The sequence below is a fragment of the Ictalurus punctatus genome, chromosome 10 (assembly GCF_001660625.3).
Source record: "Ictalurus punctatus breed USDA103 chromosome 10, Coco_2.0, whole genome shotgun sequence".
Lineage (NCBI taxonomy): Eukaryota > Metazoa > Chordata > Actinopteri > Siluriformes > Ictaluridae > Ictalurus > Ictalurus punctatus.
In genome coordinates, this window is record NC_030425.2 from 9,435,251 (window position 1) to 9,456,240 (window position 20,990).

The window sequence follows — 20,990 nt, forward strand, 5'->3', positions numbered from 1 at the left end:
AAGGGGACAGCAAATTTACACTGTTACACAAGCTGTACACTCACTACTTTACATTGTAGCAAAGTGTCATTTCTTCAGTGTTGTCACATGAAAAGTTATAATCAAATATTTACAAAATACTGTATATATATATATGAACGGGCTACCTCCCATTGCCAAGATAACAGCTCTGAGTCTTCTACTACAATGCCTGATGAGGTTGATTAAAAGAGCCACCACCATATTTAACTGTGGGCATGAGGTACTTTTCCATATGGCTACTTCTCTGTGTGTGCCAAAACCACCTCTGGTGTTTATTGCCAAAAACCTCTATTTTGGTTCCATCTGCCCATTGAACCCGATCCCATTTGAAGTTCCAGTAGTGTCTGGCAAACTGAAGACGCTTGAGTTTGTTTTTGGATGAGAGTAGAGGCTTTTTTCTTGAAACCCTTCCAGAAAATTTGTGGTGATGTAGGTGACTTTGGATTGTAGTTTTGGAAGCTTTCTAACCTCAAGACGCAGTATTAGCTCAGTGGTTAAGACTGATCAGAAGGTTGTAATTTCAAATCCCAGCACTGCCAAGCTTTCACTACTGGGCCCTTGAGCAAAGCCCTTAATGCTCAACTTCTCAGTTGCATAAATGAGATAAATGTAAGTCGCTCTGGATAAGGCCGCCTGCCAAATGTCATAAATGTAAAGACGCAATTTACTTCTGCAATTCTCCAGCTATAATCCTTGGAGATATTTTGGTCACTTGAGCCATCCTCTTCAAAACGCGTTGAGACAATATAGACACCCATCCAATTCCAGGTTGATTCATAACATTTCCAGTTGACTGGAACTTCTTAATTATTGCCCTGATGGTGGAAAATTTGCATTTTCAATGCTTGTGCTATTTTCTTAGAGCCACTTAACATTTTGTGAAGCTCAACAACCTTTTGCCGCACATCACAGCTATAATCCTTTGTCTTACCCATTGTTATGAATTACTAAGGAAATTTGGCCTATGGGTTACCTCATATTTATACCCCTGTGAAACACAAAGTCATGGTTGAACAATTTCCTGTTCCTAGTCACCTAGGTGTACTAAAAAAAAAGTGATCAATGGGAATATAATGCAAATAAATTTTTCTCATATGAATTCATAGGAGTGCCAATAATTGTTGCACACCTATATTTAACAAAGATATTTTGGCGGGGATAAACCTGTGTTTTGTTTGCAATTGTTTGATATCCTTGAGAGTAGAGTATTTTTGTGAATTTTTTAAACAAAAGATCAAAAGGTTAAACAATACAGACAATTTTTCACAGCCTTCTTTGCTCATATTTACCAAGGGTGCCAATATTAGCGGAAGGCACAACATGCATTGTGTCAATAATAAAAAAAATCAAGTCAAACAACCATGCAGCTTTTAAATATACATTTATTCATTTAGTGAGACCTATTATAAACATAAAACTGAACAGTTAAAGGAGTCGCTCAAGAGCCCAACAGTGACTTTGTCGCTGTTCTGAGATTTGAACTCAATCTTTCACTCATAAGCACAGAAGCTTAACTGTTGCGCCACCACAGCTGTCCCTCAGTCAGTTAGCTTTTGGCCATCATTAAGAAACAAAATGTACTTCATGAACATTCCAGAACGTATTCAGGATAAACAAGTGTTAAGAAATTATCAATAACTTTTCATGAATGCTATATTATCTTTAGTGTTATATAGTTTACTTGCTATCATGCACTGCCAGTCAAAATTGTTTGACCACTCTATATTTTAGCAATTAGTTTTAATGACCATTATAAATATTCTATTATTGGAAAATTGAACCAAAGAATATGTATTAGTGAATGGACAAACGTTTAATGAAGGGAGAAACGTTTTTAGCTTATTTTATTGGAATAATTTATGTCTAGCTCAATCATAAATGTCCAAAAACTTTATCACTCCACTTAGCCAGTTGCATCACACCACACATTTATGATTTATAGTTAATATTAGCACTGAACTTTCATTTCCAGTTTAAAAATATGTTTACTCTCCCAGGCATTTGAGTCATTATAAAAGTCAGTAGTATTGAGTCTTCCATTTCCTCCTGTGGCTTTGACTAATGCTTTTGCTTGATGCTTTTTATTGTTTTATTAATTAATTCGTTTATGTAATTTTATTCATGTTTTATTTCATCGCTGTTTGAAATTACTAAATATTTCATTTTACGGCACTTTAGTAGACATCTTTAAACGTGCTTAAAAATGAAAGTGACTTGACTTCACTTGCATCTATGGGCTAAACAGTTTTACCTTCCAGGAAATCCCTGCCTTTAATAAAGCACTCATTTAACATCATATTAGAATTCTGACAGTGACCAGTTAAAAAAGTCCACAAAGATTTCCATATTTAAATGCTATTCTGCATCATTTTGTTCGGTCTGTGGTGATAATAGTGAATAAACTGTAATAAAACTTTTTTAAAAAACAAAAACATCTGAAATATATCCAAACCTCACAAAGTAACTCATTAACAACGATTTATACAATACATAAAGAATACAACTCTTTTACAGGCAGAAACACAACTTTAGTTTAAGCAACTTTAAATATTATGTAAACAAAACTCTGTGTAGTAAATAACTGAGCAGATGAACTAGTTACTGTATATAATAGTTTTTGTACATTTTGAGTGCAGTACTTTTACTGTTAAATTTACAAAAGTACATTTTAAGCTGTATTCAAATACATCCATTTGCAATGTGCACAGTGAACAAAATATGTGGCAGCCTGGGAAAACCCTTCATATGGTGAAATTTTCTACTATGTATAGTTCTGAACTACAGCTTTTCTTGAAATGAAGTATATTTGTGTGTATCTCAATCACAAGTAAAGTTATGGCATTTTAAAGTCTTAAAAAGTATTTAACTTCGACTGCAGCACAGTTGCTTTAGACATCTTTATTCATACTGAATTTTTTTTTTTTACACCATCATTTTTCCAAACTGGCTCCTTACCCAACAGGCTCTCTGCAAGAATATATCCTAGGCACAATTAAATTGTTAAGTTGACGTTATAGGCAGAAAAGCAGTATTTTTGCCAGAATTCAATCACACTGTCACTGTCATCCGATGGGTTTTCCTGTGCTGCCACACAAATAACAGATTAACTACTATTTACTAACACATAATGCTACTTTTACTACTAATTTCAGTATGATGGATGGGTTTGATTATCACATTTGCTACATAGAAATATAAAAAATAGTTGTTTTTTTTTTTGTAGGTGACAAAAAGGTTCAAATTTTTGTAACCTCAAATACTTATGAGTTATGAAATATTTTTTAAGTTGCTTCCATGGTGGTGAGTGTCCAAAAATCTGATTTCCTTATCTCAGGCACTCAAAACAACATGGCACATTCTTGAACATTCGGTAGTACTCTTCTTGAACCTGTTAAAAGAAGAAGAAGAAGAAGGCATTTCCAACAAACTATTTCAAGCATTAAAACAAGAATGGTAAAGTATTTGGACTGAATAGAATGAGGTAAACTTTACCTTTCTAGACAAAACACAGAGGAAGATAAAAATAAACATCCCTTGGAAGGCATTAGCAAAAGTGAAGAGATAGGCTGTGAGAGTGGTCTCATTGAGGATGTGCACCACGCCAAATGTCCATGTAGCTCCAAGTACAAATAAGAGAGCAAGAGCTCCTCTAGCACAAGACCTGGGTTCGAGTGAATGAATTCAACGGACAAAGTTATCATTCCTAGTTCGTAATAATATTTAAACTACAATCTCTCAAATATTGACATAAATGCTTTACCTGATATTTTCATAGTGACTGATTTCAGGCTTCTTCACAGCTGTATGACGATAGACTTTATAGATGATTACAGCAAATGCCAACAAATTCACCTAGATCAGTGCATCAATGAAATCAAAATTTAGACAAATACAACTTGAGTTTAAAGAGCTGATCTAAGGCCTGCACATAAAAAAAAACAAGCAAGTATTTATTTATTTATTTATTTATTTATTTATTTATTTATTTATTTATATTTTCTGCACAATTCTCAGCCACCGGCCAGCTCTCGCCTATCATACCACATCTACCAACAAAGGAGGGTGAAGGCTAACATGTGCTTCCTCTGTGACACATAAAGCCAGCCAAGTGCATCTTTTTGAACTGCGGCTCATGCTGTGTCATACATCAACATAACACACTCAGAGCAAAGTGCTATATCTGCCCTCTTTCTTATACATTAGCTCATACATGCCCATGATTGGCTAGTGTCACTGTGATTGACAGGGGAGAGAGAGTATGCCATCCCTCCCACCCAGACAGCACGGCCAATTTTACTCCCTTTGCAAGTTATTTGATTGTTGAAAAAAAAAAAAAGTTTTTCAAGGTGATGAGAAAGACTCACCAGAATAATTAAACATGCAGGTCCAATGAAACTCCAGATGAAATTTCTTTCCGTGCTTAGCCAGCATCTTTTGAAAAGCAAAAGCAGAAATATTTGTTTGCCTTTTTGGTTATACATACAGTATTATGAATACATCTTATAAAATATCTCTTTACATACTCATGAATGGAATAAATTTTGTGCTTATGAAAGTTACAATTGTGTTTCAATTTCCTGTTTAAGGCAGTATACTTACGCAGAATTTGTGCCATAGTATTTATAGCCAAGAGTTACAGAGATTGTGACAACCACTGCTGGACTGCCATAACCGAATATGTAAAAGTTGCGGTGTAGGAAGCCTTTGTTGTAGATGACGCCGACAACAATCAGGTACAGGTGTATGCCCTCGATGCACATCCATGCGAAAGCAGCCAGAAAGAAATAATGCAGCAACCCAGCAACAACCGAACAAAACAACTGAAACATGGAAGCAACAATCATTATTGATATACAATTAATGTGTAATACTTTGCTATAAGGTCCACAAACACACATATATAGTTATACTTATTTAATGATTTCATAATGAAGTATTAATACATAATATATTATCCCAATTGAATCAGGAAAGATCATTTACATTACGAAGAGTCTGCTTTGAAACAATGTGGATTATCCTGTAGCATAACCCTAGGCAATAATGTTCAGGCAATTTGAGACCCCTTTGAATTTTTGTTTTGCAACACTCCCAATTCTAAACTAAACCTTAAACATATACTATACTATACTTATACTATACTATAAATACAAGGAAATATATTGTACATATTGTTACATTTTTCATACTAATATTCTAAAATTACCTCTACACACAACTTAGATCTTAACAACTACTTTTATTTAGCCTATAACCTGCTTTCCTTATTTCATACAGAGTGGGTCACCCACCTTTGACATCACCACCATGTACATGTTTATAACATCACAACAATAAGTGTGGGGTTTTTAAAGTTAATTTTCAACCACAAAACTGTGGTCCAAAGAGGTGTTTTGAGGGAAAATCTACAGTTGTGCCCAAAAGTTTGCATACCCCGTGTAGAATCTGCTAAATCTTAATACTGTTAAGAAAATAAGAGGATCATAAAAATCCCATGTTGTTTTTTTATTTCAGTACTGTCCTGAATAAACTATTCCACATAACAGATGTTTACATATAGTCCACAACACAAGATAATACCTGAATTTATCAAAATTATCCTGTTCAAAAGTTTACATAAGCTTGATTCTTAATACCGTGTGTCGTTACCTGGATGATCAACGACTGTTTTTATGTTCTGTGAGAGTCGTTCATGAGTCCCTTGTTTGTCCTGAGCAGTTAAACTACCCACTGTTCTTCAGAAAAATCCCCCAGGTCCTGCACATTCTTTGCTTTTACAGCATCTTCTGCATATTTGACCCGTTTCCAACAGCGGCTATATGATGTTCAGAACCATCTTTTCAGACTGACGACAACCGAGGGACTCGTACACGACTATTACAAAAGGTGCAAAGGTTCACTGATTCTCAAGAAGGTAACACGATACAGTAAGAGCCAGGGATGTAAACTTTTGAACAGGATGATTACTAACAAATAATCATCCTGTAACAAAATGTTATTATTTTGTTTAAAGGTCTTTTTTTTCATTTAGTACTGCCCTAAATAAGATCATTACATGTCTGTTACACAACTGTATATCTTTCATTTGCTTATAAGAAAATACTTTTTCTAAAAGTTTGGTGGGCCTAATGTACCATAAATGCTTATAAAAGGTTGTTTACAAATCTATAGTCACATAATTACTGAGGTGCTAATAAAAGCAAAGCATCACTGTGTCATCAAAGTTATGTACAGTATATGGAATATGTTTTGGAAATGAAATATACAGTACACCAGATCACGAAATAATATAAAAAAAAACAAAATAAAGGAATATAGGAAATCTGGACTACATAACCTTAACCTTCTGAAGCCAGTCCTCCACATGATTTAATTAGTCTTCACGGTAAAAGTACATGAATAATCATGCACTAATAATTGAATTATGAAAAATATATATGAATGATGAGTTAAGGCATGAACTAATCACAAACTAATGAAGAGCCAACCTTAAGTACAACATGAGTCTTATGAATTCATGCATGAATAACAACCACCTTAAGTACATGTTAGTACATGTTTTTTTTAATTAATGTATTAACTAACGCGTAGGGGTAAACTAAATCACATATACTCTATAAGAAAGAATATCCATAAAATATGCATACTTTGTATATGCATACTCAAATTGTTTAGATAATTTGCCATATGCAGCTGCAGACACAAACATCACTGAATGGCACTGGATTACTTTCATAATTTACATTGATCCTCCCATTGTTTGTGTATGCAGCTGTATATGGCAAATTATATAAACAATTTGAAATTACGCACATTTAATTCATATTCTTTCTTATAGAGCATATTTCATTTAGTAGTTAGTAGTTTAGTGATTTTTGTAGTTAAGGTTAGCCTTTCATTAGTTCATGATTAGTACATGCCTTAACTCATAATGAGTACGTATTTAAGTAATTATTAATGCAGATATTAGCACATGGTTACGCGTGTACTGTTGTTGTAAAGTGTTAACATCTTAACTGTTATAAAGTTACAGACATGTAGCTACAGTATTCTGAGAGCTCACCTTGTGTGCATACATATTGATCCCGATTAGAAAGATAAACTCGGCCATGAAAAGACTGCAACATAGGTTCTTGTGGATGGTTGTCCTGGTGCTCTGAATCTCACTGAAGAACCAGAAGGTGAAGATGCACATGAACAAGCAGATTATGGAGATCACCATTCCCAGCTGAGTGATGCGATTCAGTACGTTGTAGTGTGCAGCGAGCTGAGGAGACATAGCAGTTATTGGAAGATATAATTTCTTCATACAGGAAGCATCTTGAAGTTGTCATTACAAACAAAAGCTTCTCTATGAAGTATTAAATAAATTTTGGTTAGCGTGTTCAATACTTTTTTCCTGTGTTGTTCCTCTTTATTACACATAACTTTATTTATGGACTTTAATGTTTGGATCTCTTTATATGTGTAGATTTCTTGAGTTAATACTAAAGTCTGGTGAAAATTTCATGTGAATAGCCTCATTGGAAATATATTTACTGAAAAAAAATGTTGACACGTTCAATACTTATTTCCCCCACTGTAAGCTCAAATGGGCTTTTTTTTTATTAAAGAAATTCTACTGTGATTGATACAGCTGGTGTGGTTTCCATCGCCACTATCATAGTGTGTGAGAGAAATGCAGAAGAGGTCAAACACTAATTAACCATCCTATCCACTGATTCTTCTTCACTTATTGGGGCAGTTAGTGCTTGTTGTAATTCCCATTTTGACCACTAGGTGCAATAATAACCCGACCAAGCTAAATGGGGCAGAGCGTGTGTTGCCACGTGTTCAAAAGAGACATCGGCTTATATGTGACAAATAGAAAATGTTTTGACCCTTGGTCACTCAAAAGAGTCAATAAGAAATTAAATTTAATTAAAATTGTATGGACTTTATGAAGATTACAGAACAATTGTTCAAGGGATGATACGCAGTATACTGTATGGGTTGGCTCTGCCCCACCTTCCCCTATGGATCAGCCGTCACTGTGCTATTCCTTAAGACAAATAACTGAAAAATAATCTAAAAGTGTAACAAATATATTGTGACAAATAAAATCTGTTTATATGCATACTATATATAAAAAAAAATAGGGTAAAAGCTGCATGTGAAGGCACATGAATACATTTTATTTACACAGATATATTAATATCAAAGGGATTTCATCACACTCCAGCTTGAATTTATTTGTTGACAATTGACAAACTCACATTGGCCCGGCCAGAGGACATGAGGATGACAAAGTGTGTCAGATGATTACAGGAGCAGGTTGTGTGGGTCTTGTTGACATGAGAGTGCGTACAGCCCTCGATGGACCAGTGACCTTTCATGTTGCTCAGTGAATAGTCCCAGAAAGCACATTTGGTCTCATCAGTTTCAGGGTCTATATGCTTATTGAGAAGATAAAAGTGAGATTAATTTAAGGGGAAAAAGCAGTATCATAAGTACTGTGTATATTATCGTAGAGGTTAAGACTATAAATGACAGATTATAGAGGTATGCCTCATACTGAATATTAGTCTTGTACCTTATATCATTTTATACAAGAAGACATATAATAGCTGTGCATGTATAGAAATCTTATGGCGATATCATATAGTAGGACTATTGTGTTTGTGTACCTATTTTATATAGGCATATTACTGCTTGCATGCTTCATACTGAACATAGGCTAGTACCTCATGGTGTTTTAGAGTGAAGGTCACATAATCCAAGGGGAAAATATCCGGTGGACTTATGGCAGCAGCTATTACAGGAGAATTTACTATGATCTCTCCTGCTTCGGCGTATCGGCTATAGTCGTTCACCCCGGGGTCAGATTTGGGCTTCATCAGAGGCCCAATGCTGTCGTAGTGCAGGAATATAACAGAGACACTCCCTAATGCACAAAATATCATACCACATACTGACATCTGTCATCATATATCGATTAACATTGGAATTAGCAATAGCTTTGTTTAAAAAAAACAAAAAAAACAAAGATGAAATTCTGAATTCTTACTGTTTGTATTTTCCTCTTTCATATATTTGAGACTAAGTGAAATAGAATCTCCGCCTATTGATGCTGAAATGCTGGACTTCTGTTTTTCCCGGGAGACAAATTTGTAGAGTTTCAGTTCTGTAAAATAAAGAAATGCATGATGATCAAATTAACAGCAAGCAGTTGATTGGCAAATGATTTGCCACTGACTGCACCCAGGTAAAAATAGAAATCTGGGAGCATGAGGGCTATTTAGCCTAATGTTAGTTAGCTTGCTAGTGACCATGGCTACATATACAATATAATAGTTAACCTCAAACTTGCTGGTTTATGAGTCATCTATCTTGTTAGTACTTGGTTATCATTACAGGATATTATAACATTATGGTTACATTAACTAGATTGTTAGCAAACTTTGCTAGCTTAGCTAGTAAAGCCAAATAGCTGTAATACAGTATATAATTAGCGAACTCCCCTAGCTACTGAGGCCAAATAGCTGTGACATATAGCTAACCTAACTAGTAGAACATTAGCACAAATATGTGTTTAGGTAGCTAGCTAGCTTTGGTAATATTGTTTAAAACAACAACAACAACAACCGATGTGCACTGTGATTGCACAGTTTCAGCCAGGTGCAAGTAGACACTCCACATTTCTGTTTTTAAATCACACAGGAGTAGAAAAAATGTAATATGTGAGAATTGGATTTTCTAGGGATATTTCTGAGCAAGTGCACTTGGCTTGGCAAGCATACACTTGAATTTCAACCCTGTGAATTTTTTTCCAAAAGGTGAAGACATTCTGCCTCTTTCCTTACCTACGTCAGCTGTTTTGATTTGCATTTCAGCTGAATGTTTGTAGGCTTTAGAAAGTGCCACTGCTCCCTGCTCTGCTGTATGTAGTAACTTAGTTATGTAATGGTCCTTAGTATCTTCCTTCATTCTGTTCCATGCCACCTTTTCCTCCTTTTCCACCAGATTATTCACGCTTTGAATCAAATTCTACAAAAGATCACATACGAAATGGTCATATTTAGGCTTACTTAAGACAGACTTTTAATAACTTTCATAAATACATAAAGCCTGATATTTAAGCTGAGTTATTAGTGTTAGTAAGGACTCAACAGAGCACCAAATATTTATTTAAGCACATTTTCAATACTATTCAGGGGAGAATGTGTAGAAATTACCCTGATGGTGGCATTTATGGCACTGTCGGTCTGAGACTCATTTGCAAAATGCAACACAGACGCTTCCATGGCATCAATGTAAGAGATTATTGTGACTGGAGCAAGGTCACCTGATGTTTGGTTATTTATCTCCTCCATTTGCTGCTGTGGATCTGGCAGGTTAATGATCTACAAAGATGAGAGATTAAGAGGCTTTAAACACCATTTGGCAGTGCGATTACTCATCAGTGACAACATTTACTCGAAATTACAGCAATTGCACATTTTTGCTTCACTGACTGCATCTGATGTCTAATCACACTTTAAGTAATGTGAAATAAGAGCAAGGGCAAATGTTGGATTTCATTATTACAGTGGGACTCCCCTAAATTAGAAAGTGAACCACATAGAAGTTTTTTTTTTTTCTCCTGAAAGCCCAAACAGACAGGGTCGGCAAAAACAGAATAGCAAGAGGGGATGACATGATTTCTGATTTCAAGGTCATTCTATTCTGGCAGTAGTGTGTGTTCGTGTACAAAAGCATGTCATGCTTTCATTGTCTGATTGAACAGCAGGGTGCTGGACATTTCTAAATATTTAACCTCTTTAATTCCCAGAATGTGTCTGGGGGTCCAGACATATCACTCTAGTAACAATGCAGTATGCCATTGTAAGTTATAGCAATAACTTTCTTCTACTCCGATATATATATATATACATAGTGCATTGCAAGCTCTGGAGCCCTATCTCTGTAACACTGTGCACAAGGTGGGAGAATTCATCTCCACTGGGACACCATTCCACCTCAGAGCATCATTAACACACATACACACACTCAATCACTCAATTTAACATAGCCAGAGTTTCAGTGCATTGTTTACACTGTGCAACCATGTTACCTTTATTATTATTATTATTATTATTATTATTATTATTATTATTATTATTATTATTATTATTTTATTTTTTACAAGTTCTAATACAAATTCTTATAAAAAAAATAATACAATCAATAATATAGTCCATTACAATCAATGCCACTGTAGTGTTATACATAAGTTATTGTCTTCCTCCTCCATGAAGATATTAAGTTGTAAGAAGAAACTATGATAAAAGGAAAACTCCGATATTAAGATGTACCATTATCTCACTGTCAATTTTTCACTGCACTCTAACTCAATGAAATTTTTAAGCATAAAAAAAAATAGAATTACATAAACTCTGTAGGATGTAGACTGGAATAATCATACGGATATTATTTTCAGATAAGATATAAGATATCTTCAGATCAGCATATAAAATAATGTTTTTTTCCCGTCTCAGTTCTTTACTATGGGGATAAATGTCTGTTATGAAGAACTTTTGTATATTGTCACTGTAAAGCTGGAACGATTGATTATTCCGAGTGTAGGGGAAATGGTGGGAGGAAAAACAGAGCAACAAAACAAATTAGATTAGATTCAATCAAGATTTTAACTGTGCTACTTTGCTGGTATCGTCTCAGTCGTGCCACCAGAGAGCACCATTCTCTGTTATACACAGATATTAGAACATCCGGAGGGTTAGCACAGGATTCACGATCATACGGCTGCTTATAAATAAATCCTCATTACTTCACTCCTGCCCAGAAAAACAAGCCCTGTTTCCCAGAAAGCCAGTGATCATAATGACTGTACTGTTTCATGAGCAACTATTTCCTGAGCACAACGTGACCACCAAGGACTGAGGAAAATGAGTAAAGAAAAAAAAAAGCCACAGCCAGAAAGGTGGTGTGAAAACATCTGATGCGTAGGGTAATCTGTATGCATTCACACATACACATATTCATATGTCACATGCTGGAATCTTCATCCTTCTTATCCTTGTGACAAACTAAACCTAATATTGCAATTTTTCATATTGTTCAGTTTCCTGCATTTAAGCATTTTCTTTATCTTGCATATTTACAATATTTATTTCCAATGTTTTTTTTTATTTTCTTTTTATTCATACTTTTTTCATATTGTTATATACTCAGTATTTACACTGCATTAAAAAAACCTTTATCCTGCATATTTAAATATTTATTTTTAATGCATTTTTTAAATGTTTATTTATAATTTTTATAGTGTTTATATATATATATATATATATATATATATATATATATATATATATATATATACACACACACACACACACACACACACACACACACACACACACATATATATATATATATATATATATATATATATATATATATATATATATATATAATACTTTTTTTTTGTATACTTGTGTCTTTATGGTACATCATGGTGGAATGTTTTAAACAGTGCATTGACGTATCATGGCATACTTACATTTTTAACTGTGGTTTTAACAGTCTTTGTTATACATCCTGTGTCCTGATGACAGTCCTTATTTGGGTCCTCTGAGAAATCAAACACACCTTTAGTAAGTTTTTGAACAGCAAATATGAAAGTAATAAAACAGTAGCATACTTGTTGTAGTCACCTTTGCACTCAGTCGTATTATCTCCCTGAAACTGGATATTTCCTGATGATGTTGTATAATCTCTTTGGCATGAGCAGTAGAAAGAGCCATTTGTGTTGTGACATTTGGAGAATTGCCCACAAATCTGACCGGACATACACTCATCAAGATCTACAAGACACAGGAGTAATGTTTGAACAAACACAAACACTTAGCCTCATGGGCCTTATTCAGAGTTGAGTTATGTGTGCATCATGAAGCGTGAATACTGAAATATTACATTTCATTACCACATTTTACACATTGTTATTCAGACCTCAGGCATATCCAGAGACTTACGCACTACTCAAACAGTTACACAGGAATTGCTCATGCCAGGGTGGTGTTTGAGTAAAACAAACATGTGTCTCAGTTCTGATCTTGGACCTTAGCCAATTTTTCTTGCATAATATTGGTGCATGCATGGAGCAGTATTAAATCCAGCAGCACTCTCTGACAGTTTAATGTAACCAAAATATGTCATTCTGCAATGTATATTAAGGGCTTTAAATACACAAGTTAGAAAAACTATGGAAGGCCAATATAAATTTTTTCTGCATAGAGGACATGGTGAGATATGCAAAATAATAGGAAGTGCTGGATCAGGTGCTATTTTATAACTGCTGAATAATGTGGGTGGAAGCCATATTGTTAAATTTGGTTTAATTGCTATTATAAAATAGCACTTGATCCAGCATTAAACTGTAAAAGAATGCTGCTGGATTTAATACTGCTCCAATGATTAATTACAACTAGGGCAATTCACATATCAATATATTGGCACTATAACAGGCTCCAATCACATTTTAAATTGAATGCTTGCCATCTTCTGAGTATCATCATATAAGTATTTTTTCTTTTATAATATTGCATTTGACAACAAAGAAATGTGATCTGCTTCTCCATTCCACATTCTTTATCCCTAACAATTTGGGACTTGAATGCACATGCTTGTTTTTAAAGGATGTGGTCTAGACACTATTAAGAAACTCTAGGTCGGACGCTCCTACTCAAGAAAAATCTTGCAACTACGTTTTAATAATCTGAAAAACTGCTCAGAAAGTCAACTTAAGTGGCTGCATAAACCCCGTCTGAATATGAGATTTCTTTCCCTATATAAAAATAGTGACGTAACTTTTGAGTTTAACTCACCAACTCTGAATACAGCCCAATATGAACAATACGCAGAACCACTATTATAGTATCATAACTGTACAAACCAATAGCACATTATTTTAGGCTAAAGATTTACAGTTTCAGTGAGCTTTGAGAATATTTTTTATTGACTTCTTGAAACTTTTTTCCTCAAATTTTCACCAGATCAAGACCAAAAACTAAGCTACCCTGAAATTCACAATCATGCAGTCTACTTCAAAATACATACTGCACTCCTTGCCCTTTTTTATGTAATATACAGTATACATTTTATTGAATGTATGTATGTATGTATGTGTGTGTGTGTGTATATATATATATATATATATATATATATATATATATATATATATATATATATATATATATATATATATATATTAACCATATAGCACAATGCTTATCATACTCGTTTGTTGTCACACATCTGGAATGTATGATATTTATCATTTAAAAATTTGTAATTCATTATGAATGTGATGTCTCACCTTTACAGTAGGTTCCATCATTAGGTTGAAATTTGGCGATTCCTGATGACATGTATCCAGGCAAGCAGGTACAATAATAGCTTCCTATTGTGTTTGTGCAGATGGCATTATCCCCACAGATGTGAGTGACATTTGCACACTCATCATCATCTACATAGAGTATAAAACAGTAGAAAATAGAAAATGCATGTTTTATTAGTCTCCCCTTATTAGGGGTTGAATATATGTATATATATATATATATATATATATATATATATATATATATATATATATATATATATATATATATAGATAGATAGATAGATAGATAGATAGATAGATACACACACTGTCCACTTTATTAGGAACACCTGTACCGCTACACATTCATGCAGTTATCTAACAGTGGCACCATTCTGGGTAAATTCCAGAGACTGTGGTTTACCCAGGAGATCAAATTCCCAGGAGATCATGAAATACTGAAATACTCAAAACAACCCATCAACAACCATACTACAATAAAAGTCACAGAGGTCACACTTTTGCCCAATTCTGATGTTTGATGTCAGTCTACCTGAAGATTGCTAAAATCCTTTCTAGATAACTGTGATTTCCCAGTTACATGCTGTAGAAAAATGTACAATAATAATAATAATAATAATAATAATAATAATAATAATAATAATAATAATAATAATTTAAATGCTGGGACTTCACTTCTGGTTGAGATAAATGCAAAGAGCAACATATTTTAGTCCATTGATCATTTGCTTGACATGCTTATTCAAGCATAGAGCTGGCAGTTTTTCTGGTTAACAAGTGTGAATTTTACTTTTCAATGTATGTCTAGTTTCCCTTTCCCAATCCCTTTAGTGCTAATTCGCTAGCATGTGATATATACACTACTTACTTTTGCCCTCTACTTTTCACTTTGAGCCAGATGTATATTCTTAGCTGTGTCCAGGTTATGAGTGACTTTGGAAATTTGTCTGTAGCACTCCATATTTATTGTGCCTGTTATGATAATGTTGGGGAAGAAAACTTTTTTTGCAAACAAAAAAGTTGCACTGCCGCATAGTTTTTCCTACCACCAAGTTATAAAAATACAGCTTGCATTTTTCTGCTCGTCTGCTCGTCTGCAGTTCATTATTTTATAATAAATTTGGATCAAGTAAATTTTTGACGATATGTTTTCACCATCTGTTGAAAATTGTTGTCAAAGTGTTAAACAAAATGAAGGAAACAACCAATTACATACTGATAATAAACCTAGCATATGAAAATAACAAAATCAGCTACAAAACAATAGAAATTACATCTGGTAATACTGACACTGACAAGCCTAACAACTCATTTATTATTCACAGTGACAAATCATTTGTCATTGTGAATTTAGAAAGTCAGATTCCAGGAACAAAAAGACTTCACTGAAAATCTCCATTATTCTACCATAAACCAGCTTAGACCAGCATTTTCCCTTAGTAAATTTTCTTACATGTTCTTTTTCTTCAATATAATTTATTTAAACTATATTTTCATATAAGTTTAATGATGGGTAAAATAATTTATTCACAACTAGAAATATATTTTTTTCCCAATTTATCCCAAGGACCGAATGGAATATAATACAGTCGCACTTGAAATAAATGAAATCACTCACCTATGCACTGATTGGCTCCATCTCCAGTAAAACCTCTCTTGCAGAAACAACTGTCAGCTGTACAAGTTGCATTCTGGTGACACCGTTCACAAGTTTTTGAAGATTTGCATGGATCCAGCACAGTTGAAAGCCAGCCTTTTGTGGGGAAAAACCCAAACAAACAGAATTGATTGATTGAAAAATGTTTGTGGAGATGTGAGAGCATAAATTCATTTAGAACTGTTTTTTAAAAAAAGCGTCCTACCTGCTAAAAGTAAGAGTTTCAGCGGTGAGATGAGGAAGAACTCCATTTGTGTCTCAAGACTGCTTCACTTTTTACCAACTGCACTGTGTGCCTGTGTGACGTGCATCATTTCCTTTCATCAGTTTCCTGTTTCTCCAAACCTGACCCTTCCTGTCCTAGTCCTCAATCAGCTCCCACAGACATGGTAAAGGGACACTGCTGTAATGCACTTAAACAGTTTTAAGTTTAACCCCAGAACAAATATACAACTTAGACCTAGAGTGAAGAGACTAGGAAAACTATGACCTAGGAAAACTACAATGAAGCAAGTCAGAATTCCAGTATTTATTCATACAAGCCTTGCAAGAAACCAAAAACAGAAAAAGGATTTATACAGAAACAAACCTACTGAGACAAATCACAAAAGACAGTTGCTGTCAATGGTCAGGGTGGAGCTGGTGCAGTAGGAAGACAGGAAGTAGAAGACAGACCAAAAGTAAAACAGAACACAAACAATGTGCACAAGCAGAAGAGAAACAAGAGGTGGGTCCAAGACAAAAAAAAAGGTTGAGATTGAGGCCTGATTGAAATGTCTAGAATGGGGCCTAGTACAAAACCAAGGGCAGTGCCAGAATCATGGGCAGGAACTGACCCTGGGCCAGAGCAGGAAGAGAATAAGGGCATGGTGCAGAGTCTAGCACATGATCAGCAGCTGAAATTGACATTGAGGATGGCAGAGTGCCTGAGAGGGACACTGACTCTGACTATGACTAGTATAGGTGAAAGAAGAGAGGCTACAATCTGGATAGGTGAAAAAAGAGACAGGTGAAGAAAGAAAGCCTAGGACTGGGACAGATGAAGACAGAAAAGATACAACTTGGCAGGTTAAGTAAAAGAGGCTAGGTAAAGGAAGTGAGGCTATGATTGGCACAGGTGAAGTAAGATAAGCTAGTACCAGGACAGGTAAAGGAAGACAGGCTACAACTGGGAGAGGATAAGTAAGGGAGGCTAGGACTGGGACAGTTGAAGGAAGACAAGTGAAGGAGAATATTCTAGAACATGGACTGGTGAAGCAAGACAGGCTATGACTGCAACAGGTGAAAGAAAAGAAGATAGGATAAGGACAGGTGAAGGAAGAGAGGCTACAACTAGGATAGTTGCAGGAAGTGAGGCTATGACTGGGGGAGGTCAAGGAACAAGTAGAAACTGTAATTGAGACCAAATAACACAAGAGTAACAAAGGTGAAGGAACGACCAGGAGTCTGCTGTTGCTAGGGCTGTAGAAAAACAGGGAGAAGGTATCAGGTAGCAAAATCAAAGGCAAACCATCCATCCATCCTTCCATTTTCTGTACTGTTTATCCTACACAGGGTTTTGAGGAGCCTGGAGCCTATACCAAAGGACTTGGGGTACGAGGCCAGGAACACCCTGGATGGGGTGCCAACCCATCGCAGGACTCACTCGCACACAAACACACACCCATTCAAACACTATGGACAATTTTTAAATGCCAATCAGCCTACAGCACATCTTTGGACTGGTGGAGGAACCAGGAGTACCCAGAGGAAACTCCCAAAGCACGGGGAGAACATGCAAACTGTGCACACACAGGGCAGAGGCGAGAATCAAACCCCCAACCCTAGAGCTGCAAATCAAACGTGCTAACCACTAAGCTCAAAGGTAAACCAGAGGTTACATAAAACATTCAAAAAAAAGAAATAACATTTCTGTGGCTATCATTACATTAAATAAATAAATTCATACAACTTTTACAGAGACATGGATCAGTCCACAGGTTCCTAACCCTGGTCCCTGCACCCCTGTCTTGCACATTTTAGTGATTTGCTTGCAGCCAGCACTACAGTCAGAGCCACGATGTTATCAAAGATTTAACTACACGTCTGACCGATCAGACTTCAGAACACAACAGTGCTTTGTTATAAAAGGGTTTAATGTACTACCATTAAAAAAAAGATCTTTTAATGTGAGATCGCACATTTGAATCCTTATGATGCCATAGCCGTCCATGGCCAGATGTCCATAACACCAGAATTGGATATACTCTCTGGGTGGAAATGATAGCATTCTTCCCTTTATTGTTACTCAGAGCGACACTAGCTATACATAGGCATTTGTTGGTCTTCCAATTGCATTCAGCTTCTGTATGATTTCGCCTGAGCAACAGTTAAAAAATATGTCTAGCCTGGGCATCAGACTGGTAGCTATAAAGTGATTTGGAAAGATTACTAAAAAAATGATCTTTTTTTTCCACTTCTGGCAATATTTTATGATACTACTACTACTACTACTACTACTACTACTACTACTACTACTATTACTACTATACTACTACCATTAATAATTATACTAATAATTATGTATCTACTAGAAATTTTGCTGCACCACATGCTTGCAATAACCACAAAATAATTATAAACTGAACTGTTATGATCTGGATTGCCTTGCTCATTCAAAATGCTCTGGATATATTGATTTTTATTAGCTCTTAAAACAGTTACTCCTTATCTACATGGTGTTGAAGTTTGATTGTTTGTGAAAATGGCCCAGGCTGGTGCCAAGCAAAAGATTTGAATTACTGGATGTGTCGGTCAACACAGTGTAAATGTTAGAGCAATAAATGATGTATTTCTAAATGCTGGGCATGTGTGATCCATGTTTCTGGAAGAAATGTGTGTGCAGCTATAAAAGGCAGCGAGCAGTAGAAGGCCAACCACTCATGAGAAGCTTGATACAGAGACCATGACGCCAGCAGTGGCAACACAAAAAAAGCATTGTATAAGTATTGCTTGGTCTGAATAATTTATTGAACACTGCCTACTTTCTTAACTTGAAACCCAGTTACCTTTTCTCTATCTTTTTGACCCAGCTATCTATTTTATTAACTTGAATCCCAGTTTCTTCCTGTAGAACTGCTGCTCACTGGATGTTTTTGTTTTTTTTTGCATCACCCTGCGTAATCTCTAGAGACAGCTGTGCATGAAAAGCCAAAGAGCTCAGCAATTTCTGAAATACTCGAACAATCTGGGACCGACAACCATGGCACTGTCAAAATCACTGAGATCACATCTTTCCCCCATTCGGATATTTGATATGAACATTAACTGGAGCTCTTGACCTGTATCTGCATGATTTTATGCATTTTACTGCTGCCATATGATTGGCGGACTGGATAATTGCATAAATGAGCTGATGTACAGGTATTTACATTTACATTTATTCATTTAGCAGACTTACAAATGAGGTGTTCCTATTAAAGTAGCCGGTGAGTGTATATTGTATAGAAAGGTACGAATTACGTGTTCTAAGACTGCTGATCTTATCTCAGGAGCATACATTCTTTTACAATGTGCATTTTTTTTGTACTGTGCAGAAAAATCTCTCAGAGAAACTGATACTGTGAAGTTCAGAGAAAGTGAAAAGATGAAGATCTCAAAGTTCACACAAAGGCGATATAAAGTCATTATAGATGTAACACAGTGTGTAAAGGCGCCTCCCAAAAGGCCCATTCAGTTTAGTTATATATGCTGCAAATCTCAGCACTGTAAAATGATTTTATTATTTTAAGTCTGAAGGGGAGTTTGACAGTGTGGTATAGTCAGGGAATAATTTTTTTTTTTAAATATATGAGATGAAAACAGAGGAAAATTGACTCATGGGGGAAAAATATATTGAAAGTGTAATAGAGCTGTTGTGTTGGGTAAATGCCTGGTAGACAAATAAATATGACATACAGTGCTGTGAAACTTCTTAACCCACAGCTTATTCCTACGTGGTTTCTGGGAGCAAAATGAACGCCTGGGAGGGGCGAGCTTCCTCAGGCCTTAGAACAATAAGACAGGAACACTTGATCGCCAGACTTCCTGAAAGTGTATCACACTGCTTGCCCGCAGTAATTACACTCTCTTCCTCTAAGATTCAGGGATCAACAGTCTCAGGAGCAATGCAAGCAGCTTCAGGATATATTAAAGCCCTTAAGATGCTTTTTTTTTCATTGAATAAAAAGTGAATAGCATTACAGTGAGTAAAAACTGACATGGAAAGGTAGTGCTGTTTGGAGACTTCTGCCCCTCACACAGTGTTGCTAAACTCCACTGAATATACTGCAATACTAGTAGCATACATTTCCCTCCCCTTATTTTTCTATATAGATTAAGAGCTGATCTTAGAGCATTAATTACAAGAGTTATTTTTAATCAACAAGAGGACACATGTTCTTTGCATGTTAAGAATGCTTGAAGAGGTGCCTCTTATTTTCACTCTTTTTGCTTGTGAGTCTGCAATAGTAGTATAAGGAGTCTTTACTGGTCACTTATACATATGCACAGTGAAATTCTTTTCTTCACATATCCCAGCATGTCAGGAAGTTGGGGTCAGAGCGCAGGGTCAGCCATGACACAATGCCCCTGGAACAGAGAGGGTTAAGGGCCTTGCTCAAGGGCCCAAAAGTTGCAGCTTGGCAGTGCAGGGGCTTGAAACCCCGATCTTCCGATCAGCAACCTAGAGCATTAACCACAAAGCCACCACCACTCACCTCAGTATTGATCTACATATTATTGTTTTGTGTTGGTCTTTGATTTGTCTCATTTGTAGTTTGAGTGATTACGTCATGATTAGTGTTTATAGCACTCCTGATTGCTAGTGCTAGTCCCAGTGTCTGTGTGTGTTTCTGTGTGACTGCATGCAAACTGTGGCTCTTTTTGTTCGTCTTTCTGTTTTTGCTTCACCTGCCA

At 35.6% G+C, this 20,990-nt stretch overlaps 1 protein-coding gene across 1 annotated transcript; it reads right to left on the reverse strand.

The window, feature by feature from the left end:
- Positions 1-1,385: 1,385 nt before the first annotated feature.
- Positions 1,386-16,372, reverse strand: adgrl4 (adhesion G protein-coupled receptor L4). The gene is made up of 16 exons (XM_017477560.3): positions 16,261-16,372; positions 16,017-16,151; positions 14,375-14,524; positions 12,714-12,863; positions 12,560-12,630; positions 10,236-10,403; positions 9,864-10,047; positions 9,068-9,184; positions 8,745-8,944; positions 8,277-8,456; positions 7,085-7,288; positions 4,621-4,841; positions 4,386-4,452; positions 3,782-3,873; positions 3,514-3,682; positions 1,386-3,409 (listed from the first exon to the last, which is right to left on the reverse strand). The coding sequence occupies exons 1-16, from the start codon at positions 16,304-16,306 to the stop codon at positions 3,347-3,349; spliced, it is 2,217 nt and encodes a 738-aa protein (XP_017333049.1). The 5' UTR covers positions 16,307-16,372; the 3' UTR covers positions 1,386-3,346.
- Positions 16,373-20,990: the final 4,618 nt, after the last annotated feature.